A 22,863-nucleotide genomic window follows, 5' to 3' on the forward strand; every position below is an offset into this window, starting at 1 on the left:
TCTGGTGAAAGTGTGTGATTGTTGTGATTTGTGATTGAACATGGAAATTTGACAAGCATGGGAAAATAACAATGAATAATGATTAGGGACTCAAATTTTTTAAAGAACTTGATGAAATGCTAACATCTACCATATATTGGAATGAAGTAGAGAATGAAGGGAGATTGGTGGTGGCTATGTTGACTAAACTCATCACATATATTGAGTTTATGAAATCCTAACCTACGAGAAGTGTCATGTATGATTTCATGAGATTTATCTTGTGTTATGTCAAACATTGGTGGAGAAAAAAAAATGATATATATGAATGCAAAATTGTCAAGTTTGGGGGTCTTGTGTATGGGATTTTTTGGGACAAGTTATAACTATTTTGAGAAGCAATTTGGAGAGAATTTGAGTTCATGTATTTCCAATTTGAGTGTTGGGTGTTTGACTTGGCATTATTTTTTTGTTTCTATATTATAGAAGATTTTAGTAATCATTTAGGTGTGGATCTAGTGTTACATGTAAGAAAGATAACCTCTTTGTTTTTTTATGTTAATATTGTGCAATGGATGTAGCTTTATTTTGTTGATGCAAATACTTAATTTCAATTTGAAAGAAAAAAAAAATTGGATTATGTAATGTAACATTCAGTTTGAAAATTATTGATAGTTGACAAAAGACCAAAACACTCCCATGAAATTTAATTTAGAACCATAGCTATAATTTTGAATGAAAATCAGAAACATATAAATGTGAAAATTGAGTTTAGACCACAAGGAACACAAGGACTCAAAATCACACACAAAAAAAGAAAAACAAGATACCAACTCTTACACACAAATATATCATTTAAATGCAAATAATTATATCTGAAACAAAAGATCCAAATGAACTAAAGATTTATTGAGAAACTAAAAAGATGATAGAAACTTACATTTTTAAATTACTCTTGGTGTATAAAACCTCTATCTTGGAGAGAAAATACATAGACAAGTGTGAGAGCAATCTTCTAAATGGGTATTCCCAAAGTTCACTCACACACCCACAAAACATTTCTCCTGCAGAGAATGTCTCATATACGAGAATCAAATTCTGTTTATGATGAATTGATCTCCATCAATTACATGTATGCAACAAGCCATTGCAGTTATTTATAATACCAATCTCCTCATATAACAAACACTTGTAGCCTATGTGAAACAGGTCTCACTAATGAGACCAGGAAAGGCCTAAATATAGGTGGCATTGAGGGTGAAGTAAGAGAGAAGAAGAAGAACTAGGCATAGGAACACATTCCATAAACACACTTGCCCTTTTTACTGCAAACAACACCGCAGCTGCCACAGTTCTTTTTATCATAGGCCACATTCACACACTTGCCTTTACAGCAACCATAACCAAATGGGCAAGACTTATCACAACTCCCACAGTGATAACGATCTGTTAGTACATTGACACAACGGTCTTTGCAGCACTTGGATTTCACTTCACCAGCAATGTTATTCTGCTTGCACACACTCTTGTGGGCACTGCATGAATAGCTCTTAGCTGGATATGGCGATGGCGCTGGGGCTACGCCTTTATCTGCAAGAAACCGGCTGAGTATTGCCTTTCTTGGATACCCATTTACCATTTTCATATCTCCCCCCACATTGCTTATCATCACTGCAAACATAATCAATGCCATTGCCACCATCCTCGCCATTGCCCCCATTGAAGAGTGGTCAAAGTGCTGGTGCCCAATTGATGAATTCTTGAGAGGAACAGGCTGAGAGAAGTGGTTATATAGTAATATTCAGCTGGAATCTGGTGGCACTTTCTCCATTAAAAAAGATCTCTTCTTGGGTGCTTCAATTTTCAAGTGGTGGAGTGATGAATGGGGAAACAATGGCAGTATGGTATCGCCGTATCCGTAGTCGGTGGGCACGGAGGAGTTAAAAAAGGTTTTGTATGCTATGACTCGCCGGCCCATGCACGCCTCAGCTGCTGCATGCAAAGTCAATAATGCCCATTTTCTACGTAGGAAACCACATGCAATTGTAGCACGAGAGCCTAGGCTTGACGCTGTAATTTAGTGTGAACGTCTAATTGGCAGTCCATTTTTTCCTAATATTGTAGTAACTTTTCTTGGGTTGAGAGATACTTTTATTTGGAGTCATTAATGATTTGACTTGTCAATAAGGATACCTAGATTTCCATGTTCACCTTTGAACTTTATGTAGCAACTTTAATATATTTCAAAAATGAATATCAATATATTACTTTCTATTAAATGTCAAATGAGGAGTGTTATTAGTTGGCATGTTTGAAGGCTTTAAGAATCAGAGTGACAAAGAAAATTAAATAATTAGAATGGAAAGGAAAAAGTCACCTATGAAATAACATTTGTTTGAAGGTTGTCTTCTATGATCTGGATCTATGATTTTTTGTTCGGCCCTAGTGGTCTATCAGCGTATAGTTTTAGTTTCTGGTTATGCTTGAACTTAACTAACTGTTGCCTTACGTGGCATGCTTTTATTAAGACTTTTATTTACCTGATTAAAATCCGTAGAATGATTAAAGTTTTTGATAGAGGAAAAGTTTAGGGGGTTATGATTTTGCTGCTGCTCTGCTGACAGTTGGCTTGCCACTGTTTTTCTTGTTCTGTACCTGGGTTAGACCCCTTGTTTTGGCTGCTTTTAATATCAAAAACATTTGTTAGGGGAGCTTTAGTTTTAGGAATTTATTTTGAGTAATTTGTTATTATTATTATTACTATGAAATTATTTGTTTAGTGTGTTACAAGAAATAGTGTACGGATCGATTTTGAGTATTATGAGTTGGGCTTTTAATGTTATGGATCTAATTTAAAAGGTAGAATTATGTTTCCTCATGTGGAAATTAATTGATGTGTTTGAAAAAATGATCACATTCACCTTTTCGATATTTAATTGTATCAAGGTGGTGTTTAAAGACATCGTTGAGGAGCTTGTTATCTTGATAGGTGAATGAGTTCTCCTAAGCCAACCCACTTGATGGATTGATTCTTTTAATGCTCTTCAGAGTGGATTTGTTTTCTCATTATTATCCTCTTAGTATGCATGTGATCTCCCTATATGAAATTAAGTGCACATTAAATGTAGTTAGATATTGAGACATAGTAATAGGCTACATGAAACATGTCCTAGGCCAACTCATAACTACTCATAGAGAGGGATAGGAAATGTAGAATTTCAATTTGGAATCTTAGGTTTTATGGATTATTCATGTGCTTGACTTATATTAATCTATAAGAATAAGGTGGTGATCTCAAGTGAAGGAGTGAACATACAAAAATTAACACAAATGTGGCTAGAATAATGATGGATAGGAATTATGTTGTGAGACGATTCTAACACAAGTGTTACTAAGTTGTTGTATAAATTCACTTCCATCACAGTGACCACAAAACTAAATATGAAATGTTATATCTATGTTAATTTCACTTATATAAATGTGCTTTTGAATCTAAAATGAGTATGAATTTCAAAGTATATGGACATTCTTAACTAGTATAAAATGTAAATATTCAAATACACATGCAAGACAATATCTTTAAAATCTCCATACAATTCAATTCTTCCCATACTCTCCTTGATGAGTATTAAATCAAAACTTGCAAAATAATTCAAAAAGTATGCTATGAATATCATATACCAAATACAAGATGTTATAACTACCCAGGAAAAATTAAAAAGATGAGTATATAGATAGGAGATCCTACCTATAGGAGATCCTACCTATTTAGAAAGTGGTATGAAAAACTCTACATGATACAAAAGGTGTGTGATGTGTTCATATTATAAAACTTAATATATGATGTCGTAATGTGATAAAAAAATACGTTTCATGTGGCATGAGATAAAAGTATCTATTATTGATGCAATCAAAATATTTGAGGTGTAACATGTCATAAATATCAACATGATGTATCCATGTGATATGATAAGATTACATAGATTATGGTAGTGTCATGCAACAAAACTCTACATGATGCAAACACGACATTATAAGATGATATAATTGTGTTTAGATATATAGTTATGAATCTATATTATCACAAACCCCTATCTAACATCTCAACAATGAAAAATATTAGCAACTTATATGCTCCTTCCAATTGGTCACGTACAAATCATGCAAGGAATTAGAGGAGAGGGGGAAGTGATAGATGATAATGATAATTATGAAAGCTATTTGGTAATCAACTAATATGTATGCATATAACTATGAGGAAGGCTTGATGATCCCTATTGAATTGCAATCATTTATAATAGAATATCTCTAGAAGCATGATAAGGAAGTTTTAGCAAATAAATGATAACACAGTAATGAGTGTTGGCAAGGTTTTACATATCAAAGAAAAACTTTATGTTCACCAAAATTGGTACCACACAAAAGGACAAATTGACTAAAAAATCAAAGGTATTATAGCTTAACCAAATCAAATTTGGTACTACTATTAGTAAGGGACACATTTCAAAGACATGCTTCAAGGGTAATCAAGTTGTATATATGATCACTAATGTACTATAAAGAGATATAATAGTGAGAAAAAGATAATATAATGTAATATTTAATGATGTAATGGTCTATTTTTAGCATAATATAAGACAAATTAATTTTAATATATTATATTTATATCTATGATATGATAGTTACATATGTGTATGTGAGATACAACACCTTTAATTTTCAATAGTATACTACTATATAAACAATACTTCTCTTCTCTAGATTAAATTAAGATCAATACTTCAAGAACATTTAAACATGATTGAATTCAACCCCACAACCTAATTTTCTTGTAAACAATTAGTGGCACTACATAAGTTTTGGTTTGTTAATGGTCAAGAGAGGGAAAGGAGCAAGAGTGGGAAGCACATTAGAAAAATCCACAAAAAAGTGTTATTCACTAAGAGATGACTAACATATAAATTCGCCTATATTTCCCTTAGAGGAATTGGACACCAAGGGATGGCACAAATGGATATTTTTAAAGTACATGACTACAAGAGGCAAATTAGGTATAATGTTTTTTATAAGAAAATAAAAGAAGTGGTATATGATTAATAAAGTAGAAAAATAATTAGCAATATAGATATGCAAATAGATGAACAAAGGAATAAATTATATGAAATAAGTAATATATATATATATATATATATATATATATATAGAATATAATGGATAGACACAAAATGAAAAGTGAAGAAGATACAAAATTAAAATATAGGAAAAAGAAATGGAAAATAAAGAGTTCTCTATTGATAAGGGATAATGTTACAAAGCCTAATAGACATAAAAGGATAAAATCAAACAAAGAAGATTGAAGAGTAAGACTAGGATAATTTCAAAAGCCATGAACCTAATAATTCAAGAGGAAAAGAAGAATAGAGTCAAATATGTATCATCAAAATAAATAATATGTAGAATGATGGAATATTAAAATCCATGGAGAAACTTCACATAACAAAATCATTGAAACATCAATACAAAAATAATAGGGATAAGTTAGAGAGGAAGAATTATGAAAAGGTGACAAGGAAAATAATTAGGAGTAATAATAAAGGGAAAAAATGAGGAAGGGAGATCTTTGGAAGTGGTGACTCAAGAACTAAAACTATATAAAATACTCTAAAATAAATTAGAATATATGTGATTCATATCCTATCATATCCTATGAGGTCCAAGGAATGATACTCTAGATTACGATAAGTAGATTTATTGTGTTTTAATAGAAGAATTATGGAGATAAAGGATTAGATAGATAAGAATATGATAATGATAGATGTTTAGCAATCTACGTATCATTTATATGGCATATACTTTAGAGACATGCATGGTTGTGTCTAAAATCATGTAAAATTTCTAAAAAATTCTTCATATTTATTATGCCACAATATAAATTTATATGGTTTACATGATTATGAAGACAAATGTCATTATGGAAGTTGAACTAGTTTCTCTTTCATGTGTGGTGCTTCATCTTTCAATAGTTAATATTTTGGTTGTACTTTGTATTCAAAAATGGCATGTCATTAAATGGATCTATAAGGTGTTCAAGGTATTTTTTGGGTAGTTAATATGTTAGATAATGTTATATGATTAAATTCAAACTATGCACCATGTATGTGCTAGCATGTAGGGAAGCAAGTGATTCAATGGATATAGATAGATTTATCAATAAAGTTATGTGGTGTGATCCTTAATGTGGTGTTGGTGTATGTGGCACATAATGTAAAGAGTTGCAGATAAATTAAGGAGTGACTTTTGATTTATGGATCATGGTTCCTATTACTACAAACATGACACATAATACAAGGAGTTGTGTGCAATTTTATATCACTACTAATTGTTAGTGTGAAATATTGATTTACAATCATTTATGCCACTTATTTTACTTGTGCATGTTAATTAGTTGGAAAATGAGTAGTTAGAGAATAAGTTATCTCTTACATAGTCACAAATTTGAATAAACCTTTTCCCTTCATTTTGTGGAATTTTGGTGTGCTCAAACTATTGTTTATTTATCTTATTTTGATAAAATATAATCATCTTCCATTTTTGCCTATAGTTTGCATTTTTTTTTGTTGTTTAATAAAATTTAGAATGTCAATTTACCATCATATATGCCATAAATTTTACTTGTGGAGGTTAATCATTGCTTATTTAGAAAATTGGTATTTGGAGAGGTGGTCATACCTCAAGTAGTTACAAATTTGAATAAACCTTTGTCCTTCCAATTCGTGGAATTTTGGTTAACTCAAATTTTTATATATACCTTATTTTGATAAAATGAAATCATCTTCAATTTTTTCTTGCAATTTGCATTTGTTTTGTTATTTCAAATTTACTCGAGTTTTCTAACTCGTTATAATATGGTATCAGAGCCTTGCTTGATGTGAATGAAAATGCATGTTTGTTGTCTATGATTTACATTGAAAGAGAACTTTTTTCGTGAAGATTCCTCAGTTTTTTGGTAAAATTTGAAAAATAATTGCAAAGTTTTTCTATATGGATCATTTATTTTGCAAATTATGGTTTATTTTTCACATTAAGAAAATTATTTTTCAATCATGGTTAGTACTTTATATTTTTCACTAAATCCATACAAATATTTGATACAAGGTATGAACCTCCAAAGGATCTAAGCCCTTGGTCGCATGGGTTTTTTAGCCCTTGGTTCCATCCAACCCATGGGGGCTTAATCTTTGGTCATAGTTCTCTTGTTAATTTGTATTTCCAAAAAATTGTGAATTTTTTCTGGAATTTTTGTGAAGTGATTAAATTTTATATTTTCTATTTTCTACTTTTATAAATGATTAAAAAAAGAATCAATAGCTCAAAATTGAATGCTTTTTTTACAAAATTGCTTTGTTTTAGCTCAATCTATAGGGAATGATTTGGCACTATGTCTATAAAGTGTCATTTTTCATCCCAACTTGGATAAAATATATTCACTAAAAATATATAGTGCCACAATTTAGGAAGGGTCTCTAAATATTGTAATCATGAACTAAGACAAAGTTCTATTTTGAGGGGTTCATCATTTCTTTTGATTTTTTTCCATCGTTATTTTGTCAAGATATCTTTAAAGAACTATTTTTGTTTGAAACAATAGATAAAATGTTATTGCCTTGAGTGGGATATATTGTCCTATATCATTGGAATCATTCAAGCCAAATGACTATGAACAAAAGATGTATGGTATAACAAAAATGGAAAGGTATATGTACTAATATGTCTTATAATTCTAGAGGATTTTCTACATCACATAGAGCATGTTGAGTACCCTTTCACCACTTGGACCATCATCCAATATTTGTATGGAGACATTAGATATTCATTGGATATTAATGTTTCCTTGGAGGACAGCAAACTTGTAGCTAATATTGAGAGTTATGTTGCCTCATTTTCTATGGACACATCCTCATGGGATGATTTTCTTATTCAATTGACATACTTTGATACTCCACCTCCTCCATTTAATTTTGCATTTGTAGATTTAGTTTGATTTCTTGGAGATATTCTAGTGGTTTGATGTAGCTAGATACTCATCATCTTCTCCATATAGATACTTGGTACGACTGCTTGATAGATAACGCTAATTTGTTTTGTGATTATATCTTGTAGACTTAAAGGAAACTATTGAGGATATTCATATTCTCTTTCATATTACCTCCTATGGAGTAGCATCGTCTTCTTCAAACGTTAAGAGGGAATTTTTAGTTTCATTTGTTCCTTATCTACATCATCATTTGTCAAAATTTGACATTGGTGTAGAGACATTTGAGCAACATTTGGAGGGATTATCATTGAGTTTTATTTCCTCATATTTATTTCAATAATGGAAAGATAACTTACATGTACTTGTGGTTTTATTTCCTCCTAAAGGGATGAATGTTTTATGGTGGGCTTGGATCATCTTTAGAGTTTATTATTTATCATCTACCATCACTATAGGAGATTTTGCATTGATTGAAGTTGCATGATCTCTCTTCTCCGGTTCTTCTTCTTCTCTCTTATGGGAAGGATTGTTTCCTCACATTAGGTTTCGTAGTTCTATTTTAGAGAATATTTCTTTACCCTCATTTGAGGGGAGTTGGGTTTTCTCGACTTCTTCATGAGGTGCATTGTAATTGGGTACCTTATCAAGGATTTTGGCTAGGACCTAATTTGTGTTTAAGGGGTGTTTGGTGTAAAATATTGGTTTACCATTATTTATGTCATGTATTTATGACATGTAGATTAATTGCTACTTAGTTGGAAAATAGGTAGTTATCTCTCAAGTAGTTACAAATTTGAATAAACCTTTTTCTCTCAATTTTTTGAAATTTGTTTTACTTATATTCTTATATATTTGTACCTCATTTGATAAAATAAAACTATCTTCCACATTTCTTATAAAATTCCATTCATTTTATTGTCTTAAATATTCTCAAGTTTCCTAGCTCATTTTAGCACTAATATATAGTGGCATTCACACTTGTGCAATAGTGCACATATCACTATACACTATGAATGAATATATGAATTTTATGACACCTACAATTTACTATATAACACTATAAGATAGTGCAATGAGGAAACACAGTAAAGGAAGTAGGATAAGGGATAGAATAGTGTAATAGAAAATTATATTTTATGGATAATAGAATTTAGAAGAATAAATTTTGAAGAAGAATTAAACTAGAAGAAATAGAAAAAATAGTAAATAAGGTGAAGAAACTTGTAATAAAATATTGAAGGTAACAAATGAATACCCAAAAGGCATGCCCCAACATCAAAAGAAATTATGAGAAGATGAAACCCCTAATCAACAAGTAGGCATCATTCCACTAAATAATAAAGAATATTATAAAGAATATGATATAGATTTTAGAAAATAAGAGAAGGTAGAAGATAATTTATAAGAAATTTAGAGAAAATTTTAGGAAGGGGCTATTTTTATATAGAATTATAAAGAAAGAAAAGAATTGGTTTGTATATTTTCATAGAAGGAAATGAATAGCATATGTCTAAAGGATCAAAAAATTTAATAACATAAACAATAGAAAAAAATTAAGGAATGGTTAAACCTACAAAATCAATGGTGGAAAATAGAATGAAACTCCACTTATTTAGAAATGAAGCCAAAGACTTTTAGGAATATTTTTTTTGTGTTGGTCATATTAGATAAGAAAAATGATAATATACCCCTAAGTAAATTTATTTTATTTTATATTAAAAATTTGAGGGAAAATGAATTGAGGTAGTGTACACAAAAATAATACTAAATAACAATCTCATACAGAATGACTTAATAAAATGAATTTGACCATTATTTCCACTTTCTAGAAGTTTCCAGTGAAAGTGTAACAAAAAAAAATAAGGGATTTTTCAAAGAAAAAGATGATACACTAATATAATATGAGTTATGACCAAATATTTGATATTGTGATCAAATAGCTCCAAAAACTCTATCAAAAAAATGGAGGATATAGTGAATTATATTTGGGTTGGTACATTACCTAAGGGTTTCCATGGATGGAAAAGTATTTCTTAAGTTTTGGAAATTTTAGATTTTTCTTCATAATTGAAGCCCAATATTGGAGAAGAGATAAAGACATTGGAGTAAAAATAGAACTTTGAAAGTTACAAATTGGTGTTGACACATTTGGGACTCAAGAAAGAATTTTTTTTAAGGGAGATAGAAGAGAAATATCACCATATTAGCATGTGACAAGGCACAACATTTAGTGCATATTTTTTTCCCTCAAATTAAACATAATGGATGATTACTAATGAAATGAAATACACCACAAACAGTTTTAATTTAAATAGAATCAACAAATTAATATCACCAAATAGAGTACAGTGTGACATATGAATATTATAGGATAACAATGACTTGAATAGTTGTTTACTAATCAAAGTAGTGTTATCTCTATCTAAATAACCTATTTATCAACATGTAGTTTGTTTAATCACTATCCTAAATTGTCAAGAAAATGAAGAAATAATAGAGTTGATTATCAAATGTGATGTAGTCATGATTAGAGGGCCTACCAAGCAATCCAATCACATAGCCCAAACAACACTTGACACACAACGAAAGTCAAACAAACTAGAGAATTCATAATATTCCCAAATATTATTTATTTAATGCTTTAGAAAATTGCATTCATATTCAAATTTTCTATCAGGTAATCTCCTAGTTTCATCTTCTTGACATCCTAAAAATATTCTTCAAATGATTTGAGACCCCAAATTTATAGTGAGTATAAAATAGAGAATAAAATTAATGGTCCCCATCCTAATACATTAGGACACTTTTTGTACATGCATTAGTGCTATTGATCTGCTTTACAAGTTGATGTAACCATTTAGAGTCACATTTGGTAATTTTCTGGCACTTTATTACTTCATTAGGGATTTTAATCCCTTCAAGAAATCACACTTTCTCCTTTAATAATGATTCCCATCTTCTTAGGAACTCCTAAAATGTCATGCACTTTTCCCTTTTTGTTACTTTGATTGGGAATAGGAACCAAGCACTTAAATAACTTTATCAATGGCATCACTAGGAAACAAAATTTGTCGACAATTCTAATAATTCTTGGAACTAGTTAAACCTCCAACTAACTAAAACTACCAAATTTTAAGACTTGTTGAAAAATTCAGCTTTTATTAGGAACTCATCAATAATAAACCACTTGAGAATAAGGAACCGTGATATTCTTGGGGATTCCCAAAACTAGCCTAAGCTCCAACCAATTCCTGAGAGGTTGAAACTTCTAAATTGGAATAAGTTCATTGTTTTTTCTCCTTTTTTACCAAATAAAAGCTAGAGATACTCATTAAGTCATTCTGCCAAATGATTTGACCAAGTTCAAACTAAAATTCTTTCTAAAACAACATAAAAAATAACAAAAAGAAGAGAAAAATGAACTAAAAAAACTGTAGACACCTAAAAATGGTCAACGCTTGCGGGATCATACTTTAACATTTGCGCATTGCCTCATTTTAGGTTTTTTGCGTCGCATTAACATTTCTCCTATGTTTCGCACTTGGTCTTTATCATTTGCGAGCATTGAGTCCTTCTTCTGCATTCTTCATTTATCTCACTCTCAAATTTGGTCTTGTCGACAACACTATCCAGTCATGATTTTAATTGATTCTATCTTATTGCATCAATGTGCATGCTCATTTGTCATTATTTTGGACATCGTCAATCCTAATTAGGGTTTTGTCCTCCTGTCAATCTTGTGATCGATTTGTCATTGATCGTTGTCCTCTTATCAATCTTGTTGATTTATTATCAATCCTTCAATCTTGTCGATTAACGATCGATTTGTCATCGGTCGTTGTCATGTTTGATCTTGTCATTTTGCGATTGATTTGTCATCAATCGTGGTCATTTTCAATCTTGTCATCTTGCAATCTATTTTGTCATCGATCCTTGTCCTCTTCAATCATGTCAATTGGTGCATATCAATTTGGTTTCTTTATCAATATTGGTCAATTTGTCAACAAATTTCAAAATTATTTATCAATCAAATCATTTATCAATTCAAAATCAAATCGAATCGAGTCAATTATCTTTCAAGACCTAATTCATCTTCTAGGGTTTCGTGATTTCATCATTTAACCTTGTTTATCATTTCTCCCTTTAGGATTAATAAATTATTTATTTATCCTATGTCTTCTCATTGCAATTAAATATTTATTTAATTGGCTAACTATTCCTCTGTGTGAATTAATTAATAAATGATAGATTATTAATTAATTTACCTAATCTCTAATTTTCATCAATTTCTTATTTTTCTAATTTCTTAATTCTTAATTTTCTAATTTTTCTAATTTTCTAATTCTTAATTTCAATTTCCTCCTATTTCTCTCCTAAATTCATTGAAATGACATATCAATTTGTCATAAGTTTGTCATAATTGACAATCAATCAATTCTTGACATAGAAATTTGTCATAAATTGTCATAAATCATCAATCAACAAATTTTGCATAGAAGGTACATAATTTGTCATAAATTTGTCATAATTGACATAATTGATTTGCAATTTCCATTTGAATTGAATCATGCTAATCTTGTCATCTCTCCAATTCTTCTATAAATTGGATGATCTTCATCAATCAAAGCTAATTGGTAATCAGACTATCGAATTTCTAGTCAATCACATTTCTAGTACTCTTGATCAATAATCTTGTCTACTTGCTTTCAATTATGTGTGTGCACTTGTAGGTGAGATCCACAACCAAACCATTTGAAGAGGAAAGAAGAACAATGGAGCTGCATGAAGGAGCATTCAAATCATACCTTTGGTTTGCTTAATTTCTAGTTTTGAATGCTTTTATTTCATGTCTCTATTGAATGTGTTTTAGGATAGATCGTTGCAATTGAGCTTTTGTGATTGAGCTAATGATTAATATGTTTTATATTGTTTGTGATGATTTCCTATTTCCTATGCTACACTTATATTGTTTGCCATCATTTTGAGAGAGTATTTTGATATTGTTTGTGATGATTTCCGAATTTCCTATGCTACATTAATTGGTGAACCCAACATGAACATGCTTGGATCTAATATTTTTTTTTGAATGTTTTGTGAAGTTGCAGATTTTTTTGTGGAGAAGTTGCAGATTTTTCTTCTAAAAAAAAAAAAAAACAGTCATAATCAATTGATCACGTAAAAAATTTAGTGCATAATTAAAATAAACGATTTCTGGGTATATTAGATCACATTTTTACCTTTCCAGATCATTTTACGGTTTGTGATTTGGATAAATATTGAGTAAGTTATGACATTTTTAATTATGCTGCTATAAATGGTCAAAATTTTCAAAAAACAAAATCATGCAACCTTCATCTAGATTAATTTAGCTTGGCAAATTAATCATGCATTCATGCAAATTTTATCTAGATTAATCTAGGGTGGTAAATTTGATAAATTTCACATAGATTAATCTAAGAGGACAAAGAATCAAACTTTTATGGATTAATTTTGATGGTGATTCATTTCTCTTGATTCTCTAACATTGTTGGTAGCTTTGTGGCAAAACGCTTGACAAAGAATTATTTCACAAACTACTAATGAATTATTTGCAGGTTCGCTAGTCAAAGACCAAACAAATTAAACTTCTGACTTGGTGATTTTGCAGGTTGCCTTGGACATACAACTAAACTTGGTGTTTGTTATTAATGTTTTACGCACCTAGTGATTTCTAAATAGGTTGGAATGAACATGTTTTTGCTTTGATTGTTGAGTGTGACATTGGAGTAGGAGAGTATGCTCTCATCCTTCTTAGGGTGATCAGAAATCCAGATCTTCGATACCATGCTCATTGTTTTGATTGTTTGTCACCTTTAGAGGGCCTGCCTTCCCGACCATTTGCTTTTGCAAGCAAGTGATAATCCGACCCAAAGTGAGTACGGCTAGAATACCTTGGCATTCTAACTCACTATAAAAAAATACCTGATGAGCGAAAGCTTTGAAGGAAGGGTTACGTGGGAATTGCAGTTACTTGGGAAGTGATGACCCTTGAACTCTTTCTCATATCAACATCTAAGTAGGACCTCATGGTCTAAATCATGCTTGCACGACTACATTTGTTTGGTATCTTGATGGGCTTAATGTCTCAATCATGCTTGCGTGACATCAAGGAGTAATGCTTAACAGAAATCCTGACTAAACACCTTGTATTTAGAAGCCAAAAACCCTTCTAGTTGCTTGAGAAGGACAAGTTCGGATACTTGGAAGAGATACTAAGTTCGCCATGGGGAGATTTCCATGGGGACTGATGCTTGGCTGCCCTGAGAAGTGAGTGTCGTGGAGGGGAGCTCGTGGGGTCAAACATCTATGTATTCTCCTTGAATCCCATAATGAGTCTACCTCTCAAGTACCTAATGTCCTTGCCTACCATAAGAAATGTGTGAATGAGCATGATTGTCTTGAGTCTATGTTAAAATATCTTGTCTTCTTTACTTGTCAAAAGTTGAATTGCATCTCATTTAAAAAACAAGACAAAATTGATTCAAAACAAAGTTAAAGATAAGAGCATTTCATCCAACAAACTTCAAAACACTTTCAAACATGGTTGTCAAACATTGTTCAAAATCTTGTCTTAACATTCATGTCACTTACATTTAGGTTCATCCTAGGTTGCATTTTGCAAAGTTCATTGTCAAGTACCAAGGTTAGGCTTCACCTAAGTCATACTCCTTTGCATATCAATAAGAGTCATCCATTTGCATGTGTCCTCTTGCATTAAAGTCATACCATTGTCATACATTCATATTTGCATACCCTAGGTCTCTTCATTAAGCTTAGGTCATTATCATATTATATTAAGGTCATTTGCATAGTAATTGTCCCTTTGCATATAGTGTCAAAACTAGGTTTTGTCATACTTGAGTAATCCAAATCTTTGATAAACCCTAAGTCATTGTTAGGAGGTCTAGACCTTATCAAACCTTTTCTCCTTTTGTCATTATTGTCATTTGGTCAAACCTAGCTTAGTATCCAAGCATATAGGGGAGACTTTGTCATTTGTCCTTTTGTCACTTGGTCCTTTTGTCCTTTGAGGTCTAGACATCATTTCAATTTCCTAAGGGTCTCATTTTTAGAATTGCATTCATAAGTTTGTCAAAATCTCGAAAAACAACCAAAAACATAGATTGCATGATCGTCTATCTAGTTTGCATTTAGTTGCATATCATATATTATCCTTGAAAAATTCCAAAAATATTGCATTTGCATAGTGACATGTCTATTGAAACAAGGTTCCAAGCACCAATGATACAACAAAGTTTGACATATCAACCGACAATGCAATCACAATTCTATCCAACCCAACAACAAAGAAACATTGATCAAACTTTTTATGATGAAACAAATCTCCAAATACAAAAACTAGAGGAGAAACTAGCTCAAGAAGAGGAGATATTGGAACAAAGAGTGACAAACATTGAGAAGAATAGATCACAAATGTCCAAAATGTTTCAAAAATTTCCAGGTCGAAATCTAAAGATTGAGCCAATTGATGTAAGATCTCTTATTGAACGATCAGACATACCAGCTCTCCTCTCACAAATAGAGATGATGAAACAATTTCAAGAAAAGAGACAACATCAATTTCAACAGTATGTGCCTCCACAACAAGAAGAAGAAGGTGTTTACTATCAATCACATTTTCAACCATCACAACCAATGGTCCAATCTCAACAATATGTCCAACCGAATATCAAGTATCAACAACAAACTCAATGGACAACTCAGTATCAACAACAACAACCAAACATTCAAAAACAAAGGTTGCAGCACACACCAACCCAAGTTTCAAACATGTCAGAACAATTGAACCAAGTTCAAAATCAAAACATGACATTAGATCAAAACCAAATTCTTGCCAAACAAGTTCAAATTCCAGATACAACCATGTCAAAACCTCGAAAGAAAGGTGGCTTTATTGCAATGCTCTTAAGGAAAATACCAAGTGAGTTCTTTGAGGAAGATCAAAATAATACACTTATGTCTAGAAATGCCTCATGCCCTTGCAAACAAATTGAATCTCCAGTGGCATCTATCCCTACACCTCTAGAAGTTTCACAAGAACCTTCCATATTGTCCTCATCAAACAATACACCCAAGGATGCAATTATCCAAGAGCTATCCATAATTGATTGCCAAAATAATCCAATTCATGATGCACATCCTTGTCATGTTTCAGAAATACAAGACCCAATGCAACCATGCACTTTATTGCCATTACCTATTTTAGAGGACCCCATTCAAAGTCCCTCTTCCTCATGTTCAAGCATTGATTCCTTGCCAGAATCCATCACAAATGTTCAAAGTGCATCTCCTTCATGCCAAAACATTGATTCCTTGTCAGAATCCCCCATGCATATCCAAAGTCCAACCCCATGTCAAGAGGATAATTTAGAGCATGAAGAAACGTGTCCTAAAGAAAATCAAGATCAAAATCTCAAAACCTTATCATCCCATCCAATTGTTGACTAGGATCCCATTTCCCCAGACACTCACAATGATTCCCCTATTCTTGTCCATCCTATCCAAAGTCCTATTGACACTCCATTTCCCAAGCAAGCTCAAGATATCCTAGTTCATCCAATCCCAAACGATCCCATTCCATTTCATGAAAAAAATGTCCTTTCAAATCCCATTGGAATTCCACTTCCTAAGAAAGATCAAGATATCCTTTCCATCCTTTATGATGATCCCATTGAAAGTCAAGAGCAAAGCACCTTTAAAGAGGATTCCAATGATCTTCCTCCTAGTCAAGATCAAATTATTCCTTCAGATCCTCCACAAGATCCTCTTGTTCCTCCATCTCCTTGTCCTAATGCTCCATATACACTCCAAGATCGCATTTCTTTTGATGATCCCATTATTTTTCCCATTCCATCTCTTGAAGAGCCTGTCATTGAACCATGTCCACAACACAATCCTAGTCCCTCTCATGATCCTAATCCCCTTCATGATTCTAATGTGTCAGTGCAAGATGTTCATGAACCCTCGACATGCATAATGGGTTCTTCCACTTTGGTGCAATCCGATCCACTTCAAGATCTCATTATTTCTCTCATATCATATCCACCTCATGATGGACTCGCATCTTCTTCCCAAAGAAAAGAGTATCCTATAAGTCAAGATATTCATAAAGGCAAAGGAGTAGATCTCCATAAGCAAGAATTCCTCCATATCAAAGAATATCTTAAGGGTTATGTCTACACAACTCACTCTCAAGACGTGGGTACCCCTACTAAATCCAACATCCCTTCAAAATCCAAACATATCCCTTCCCCATCATACCTTCCATCCATCTTAGGTCCTTATATCCCTTCGTCCTCTATGCAAGGTCAGCAAAGGCACACATCCTTGAGTAAATGCCATCCATCCCATAGGCCTCCATATCATTCATATCCATCAATGCATTCTTTTCCCCCTCCAAGCAATTTGGATGCCAAGTATAAAAGTCATAAGTCTAAAAATCCACATGTATTCAAGGATCAACATGTCCAATATAATCGACATGTCAAAACAAAGAACAATATGATCTATAAAGAAAAAGAAATATCCAAAAGGCCACAAAGGCCCATTGAGTAAAATAAAGCAAAGTCAAAATATATATGGGTTCCTAAATCCCTTGTGCAAGCAATGCACTCCAAGGAACCACAAAAGCATGAAAAATCAAAAACCATGTGGATCCCTAAGCGGCTCCTTGAAGCGCAAAAGCCTAAAGAAACATCCCACTTGGCATCCAAAATTGCTATTCCTCCATCCAAACCTCTCAAATCTATTCCTTCATCACCTTCATCATCCATTTTGGGCTCTTATGTCCCAAAATCCATAGCCTTTCCTCCGTCAAAATCTCAATATCCAAAATATGTCTTTCCTCCATTAGTCCATCACCCCTCAAGGTGTGTGCCAATGTCGATCTTGCCTTCATTTCCATCCACTGAAGCCCAGTTCTTCCAATACCCTATCCATTATCCAATGCACATTTTCCATCCTTCCAGCCCTTTCATCCAATCCTTTGCATAAATCCCTATCTTAGTTTCATCTCATTTTCCATGTCCTTATCCTACCAACGTCTTTGAGCATACTTTTAAAGGTCATGGTCCATTTTTTTTCAAGGTTACTATCCAAACAAAAAGACACTTGAGTCCTTCTTCCATCCCCTATCATGTGTCCATCTTCTATTGAAAAAGTCAAAATCCAAAAAAAAAAAAAAAAAAAAAAAAAGAAAAAAAAAAAAAGTAAAGCAAAAATAATTCGTCCACTGGTGAAAACCTGGCAAACAGGTGCCTTGGGCAAGTACCATGATGAAAACCTGGCAAACAGGCGTCATGCGTAATTTATGAACTTCTTGCACACCACACTTGGGGGTAGGTTTCCTCCTTCATATCCTATTGCCCTTCATTATCCTATTGAACCCCTGTCATTACCCTTCATATCCTATTGTCCCTCATGTCCAGTTTCCCTTTCCACCTTTTGATCTTGACAAGGCTAACGATCATCATGAGCATCATGCATCTTGTTTCATCCATATTCCCTAGCTTATTGCAACTTTCTACCACTATCCCTTAGCCTATCCCGGCCTTCAGTCCATGTCCCTTATCCATTCTTGGTCTTGCTTATCCTATCCATATCTTATCACTATCCATACACTTTTTCATTCCTTGATCTTGATCTGACATAAGGACGCAAAATTTAAAACATGGTTTCAAAAACCTCTTGACATGTCCCTCATGCCATGCCACTGCTTTACATTGTCATATCCAGTCTCTTGTCCCATCACGCAATAGCCCTTGAAAATTGCATCCGCATTGTCTCCATGATAAAAGGCCTTTGTCTTCCCTCTAGCCACCATCATTTCAGCAAGCCTATTTATTCACCTGTCATATTCCTTGCCTTGCTAGACACTGGGGGCAAAATCATAAAAAATTGAAAAATGTCCTTAAATAATTCAAAAAAATTGAAAAATGTCCTGAAAAAATCTCATAAAAATTGAAAAATGTCTTGAAAAAAAAATCTCAACAACATTTAAAAATGTCCTGAAAAAATCTCATAAAAAATTGAAAAATGTCCTGAGAAAATCCCTAAAAAGTCAAATAAAGTCCTGAAAAAAATGAACCAAAAACATTTCAAAACATTAAAATCCAAAAAAACAAGCATTTTGCAATAAATAACCCCTCTGTGCATAGACAACTCACTGAGCATCCCTCCAATGACACGCAATTAAACACTGTGCTTTAATGAAATCACGCTTTAACAGATGCATTTTTTCAATCAACCCAGATATTCAAACTGATCAGAATTGTCATATCAATCAACCTCAAAATCAATTCGTCCTTGGCACACTATCATGGGTCTTATACAGGGTGTGGTATACTCGAAACCAGACTATGTCCTGTCTTAGACGGGGTACCGCATGTCCTGAAACCAGACAGCATGATCGTCCTATCAACTCTTTCAACTTTTGACAATGAAGATCAAGATGTTTGTTTGATATGTTGGAATTTGTGCATCTTATCTTTTTACTGATTTATTTTTGGCTTCAATCATGTTCCTATGTTGCTCGATGATGTCACTGAGTGATTTAGAGTGACCGGGATGGTTCATGGTCCTTTTCCTTTTTGTTGTGATTGTTGTTTGTCTGTGATGTGTCTGTCTTTTGCAAAAAAGGGTTGCATTTTAGCTCTGGCCTTCCATGCCATTATGCTACGCATTCATTTTGCTACATTAAAATAAAGGTTCTCACCTACAAAGTGCATTAGTGAAAGCAAGTTTTTCTTCATCTCTAACTGTTTTCTGTCTCATTTCTTCTTACTAACATTTCTTCTGTCAGTCTTGGTAGTCCGTTTGATCCTATCATGTTCTATCATTCTTGTCGATCAATTGGCCTCTTTTCTGCATGTTTCCGGCCAATTCCTTGAGGGGGCATGCATATGTCATTGTCAGTATCTGGGGCATTTTCATTATTTTTCTTTGAAACAACGCTCAGAATCGCATTGTCTCAAAGAGGGGCAAAATGTAGACACCTAAAAATGGTCAACGCTTGTGGGATCATACTTTAACATTTGCGCATTGCCTCATTTTAGGTTTTTTGCGTCGCATTAACATTTCTCCTATGTTTCGCACTTGGTCTTTATCATTTGCGAGCATTGAGTCCTTCTTCTGCATTCTTCATTTATCTCGCTCTCAAATTTGGTCTTGTCGACAACACTATCCAGTCATGATTTTAATCGATTCTATCTTATTGCATCAATGTGCATGCTCATTTGTCATTATTTTGGACATCGTCAATCCTAATTAGGGTTTTGTCCTCCTGTCAATCTTGCGATCGATTTGTCATCGATCGTTGTCCTCTTATCAATCTTGTCGATTTATTATCAATCCTTCAATCTTGTCGATTAACAATCAATTTGTCATTGGTCGTTGTCATGTTCGATCTTGTCATTTTGCGATTGATTTGTCATCAATCGTGGTCATTTTCAATCTTGTCATCTTGCAATCTATTTTGTCATCGATCCTTGTCCTCTTCAATCATGTCAATTGGCGCATATCAATTTGGTTTCTTTATCAATATTGGTCAATTTGTCAACAAATTTCAAAATTATTTATCAATCAAATCATTTATCAATTCAAAATCAAATCAAATCGAGTCAATTATCTTTCAAGACCTAATTCATCTTCTAGGGTTTCGTGATTTCATCATTTAACCTTGTTTATCATTTCTCCCTTTAGGATTAATAAATTATTTATTTATCCTAAGTCTTCTCATTGCAATTAAATATTTATTTAATTGGCTAACTATTCCTCTGTGTGAATTAATTAATAAATGATAGATTATTAATTAATTTACCTAATCTCTAATTTTCATCAATTTCTTATTTTTCTAATTTCTTAATTCTTAATTTTCTAATTTTTCTAATTTTCTAATTCTTAATTTCAATTTCCTCCTATTTCTCTCCTAAATTCATGGAAATGACATATCAATTTGTCATAAGTTTGTCATAATTGACAATCAATCAATTCTTGACATAGAAATTTGTCATAAATTGTCATAAATCATCAATCAACAAATTTTGCATAGAAGGTGCATAATTTGTCATAAATTTGTCATAATTGACATAATTGATTTGCAATTTCCATTTGAATTGAATCATGCTAATCTTGTCATCTCTCCAATTCTTCTATAAATTGGATGATCTTCATCAATCAAAGCTAATTGGTAATCAGACTATCAAATTTCTAGTCAATCACATTTCTAGTACTCTTGATCAATAATCTTGTCTACTTGCTTTCAATTATGTGTGTGCACTTATAGGTGAGATCCACAACCAAACCATTTGAAGAGGAAAGAAGAACAATGGAGCCGCATGAAGGAGCATTCAAATCATACCTTTGGTTTGCTTAATTTCTAGTTTTGAATGCTTTTATTTCATGTCTCTATTGAATGTGTTTTAGGATAGATCGTTGCAATTGAGCTTTTGTGATTGAGCTAATGATTATTACGTTTATAATGCTTGTGATGATTTCCTATTTCCTAACATACAAAAACATAAGATATCTTTTTTTGTTTGATGTTGGATTTCACGTGAGCTAGGATGCTTCTTAAATAAATGATATTCTTCTCTTTAGGTTCATAATGGATTCACATCCATAAATAGGTGTAGGTTTTTTTTTCTTTTTGTTGAAATCCACATCAAATAGTGATCCTATCAACGAATGATCCCAAAAAACATGAGATCCCTTAACCTCACCCAATTTTATCTAGTCTCCATAAGATCCACCACTAAATCCATGCTAAATTTAAATGCAACCCTACAAAATCATGAAGCTTCAAGAAAATGATTAGTACTCAAAACCAAAAATAACCAACAAGACCTTTGTCAAAGTTCCAACCATGTGATCAAGAACATATCATGGCATCATGATCTAACATCTACATAAAGGAAGATCGTATGCTTCAAAGAACATATCATAACTGACACCTCGCCAAAGACTCAAAAGTCCTCCATGATAGACCAAGATGTTACCATCTCCAAACCATGTGAAGACAACCATCCATCATCAAATGATAAATCTATATTGCTACCAAAGCTCCCACTAAACTGTGGAACCAAGCTCTCTAAGTATTGCGATAACCATCTCCTAACTCAAGATCATTCATAGCCCCAACATGATCAAATAAATCAACACCAAGAGCTCCCAAAGGGAAGAGTCAAACAATGATCTTCAAACTAAAAAGATATAATACTACACATCCTTTGTCAATAGAACCAAAGATGTCAAACTCTCACTACAGTCTAAAGGATGAATCCAAGAGCTCCACATGAAACCACCACCCATTACAAAAGACCATCCATATTATAACAAAATACTATCCATGAATTACACATTACAACAACAACAACTTAGAACCAAAATTTTGAAACAAAAAAGATAGAACACATTATGTAATTGCATAAAGTACCCATAAAAAGTGATACCAGTTTGTACATGGAATCATGATCAATGGATCAATATCAAAAATTCAGTAAAAGTGAATAGGGCTTATCATGCACCATAATCTACTACTAAGATTAAAATGAATAGATACATCAGGTACTCTCAAAAAAAAATCTGACTACAATCAACATACCAATGCAACAATGGTGATAACAAAAAGTCCTACCAAACCAAATCCTCATAATAAAATTTACAAGATCTAAACATATACAACATGTCAAGGGAGAGACCCATAGTTAGTTCTCCAATCTCAAATAACTAAAAAAGATTCAACCCACATCAATTTCATGCAAAACAAAGATAAATAGACATAACATGTGGAT

The 22,863-nt window shown here is 32.6% G+C and overlaps 1 protein-coding gene across 1 annotated transcript; it reads right to left on the minus strand.

The window, feature by feature from the left end:
* Window positions 1-905: 905 nt before the first annotated feature.
* On the minus strand, window positions 906-1,892 carry LOC131072190 (stigma-specific STIG1-like protein 2). The gene has a single exon (XM_058008265.2). It carries the CDS (start codon window positions 1,697-1,699, stop codon window positions 1,262-1,264), a length of 438 nt encoding a protein of 145 aa, XP_057864248.1. The 5' UTR covers window positions 1,700-1,892; the 3' UTR covers window positions 906-1,261.
* Window positions 1,893-22,863: the final 20,971 nt, after the last annotated feature.

The sequence above is a fragment of the Cryptomeria japonica genome, chromosome 6, assembly GCF_030272615.1.
Source record: "Cryptomeria japonica chromosome 6, Sugi_1.0, whole genome shotgun sequence".
Taxonomy (NCBI): domain Eukaryota; kingdom Viridiplantae; phylum Streptophyta; class Pinopsida; order Cupressales; family Cupressaceae; genus Cryptomeria; species Cryptomeria japonica.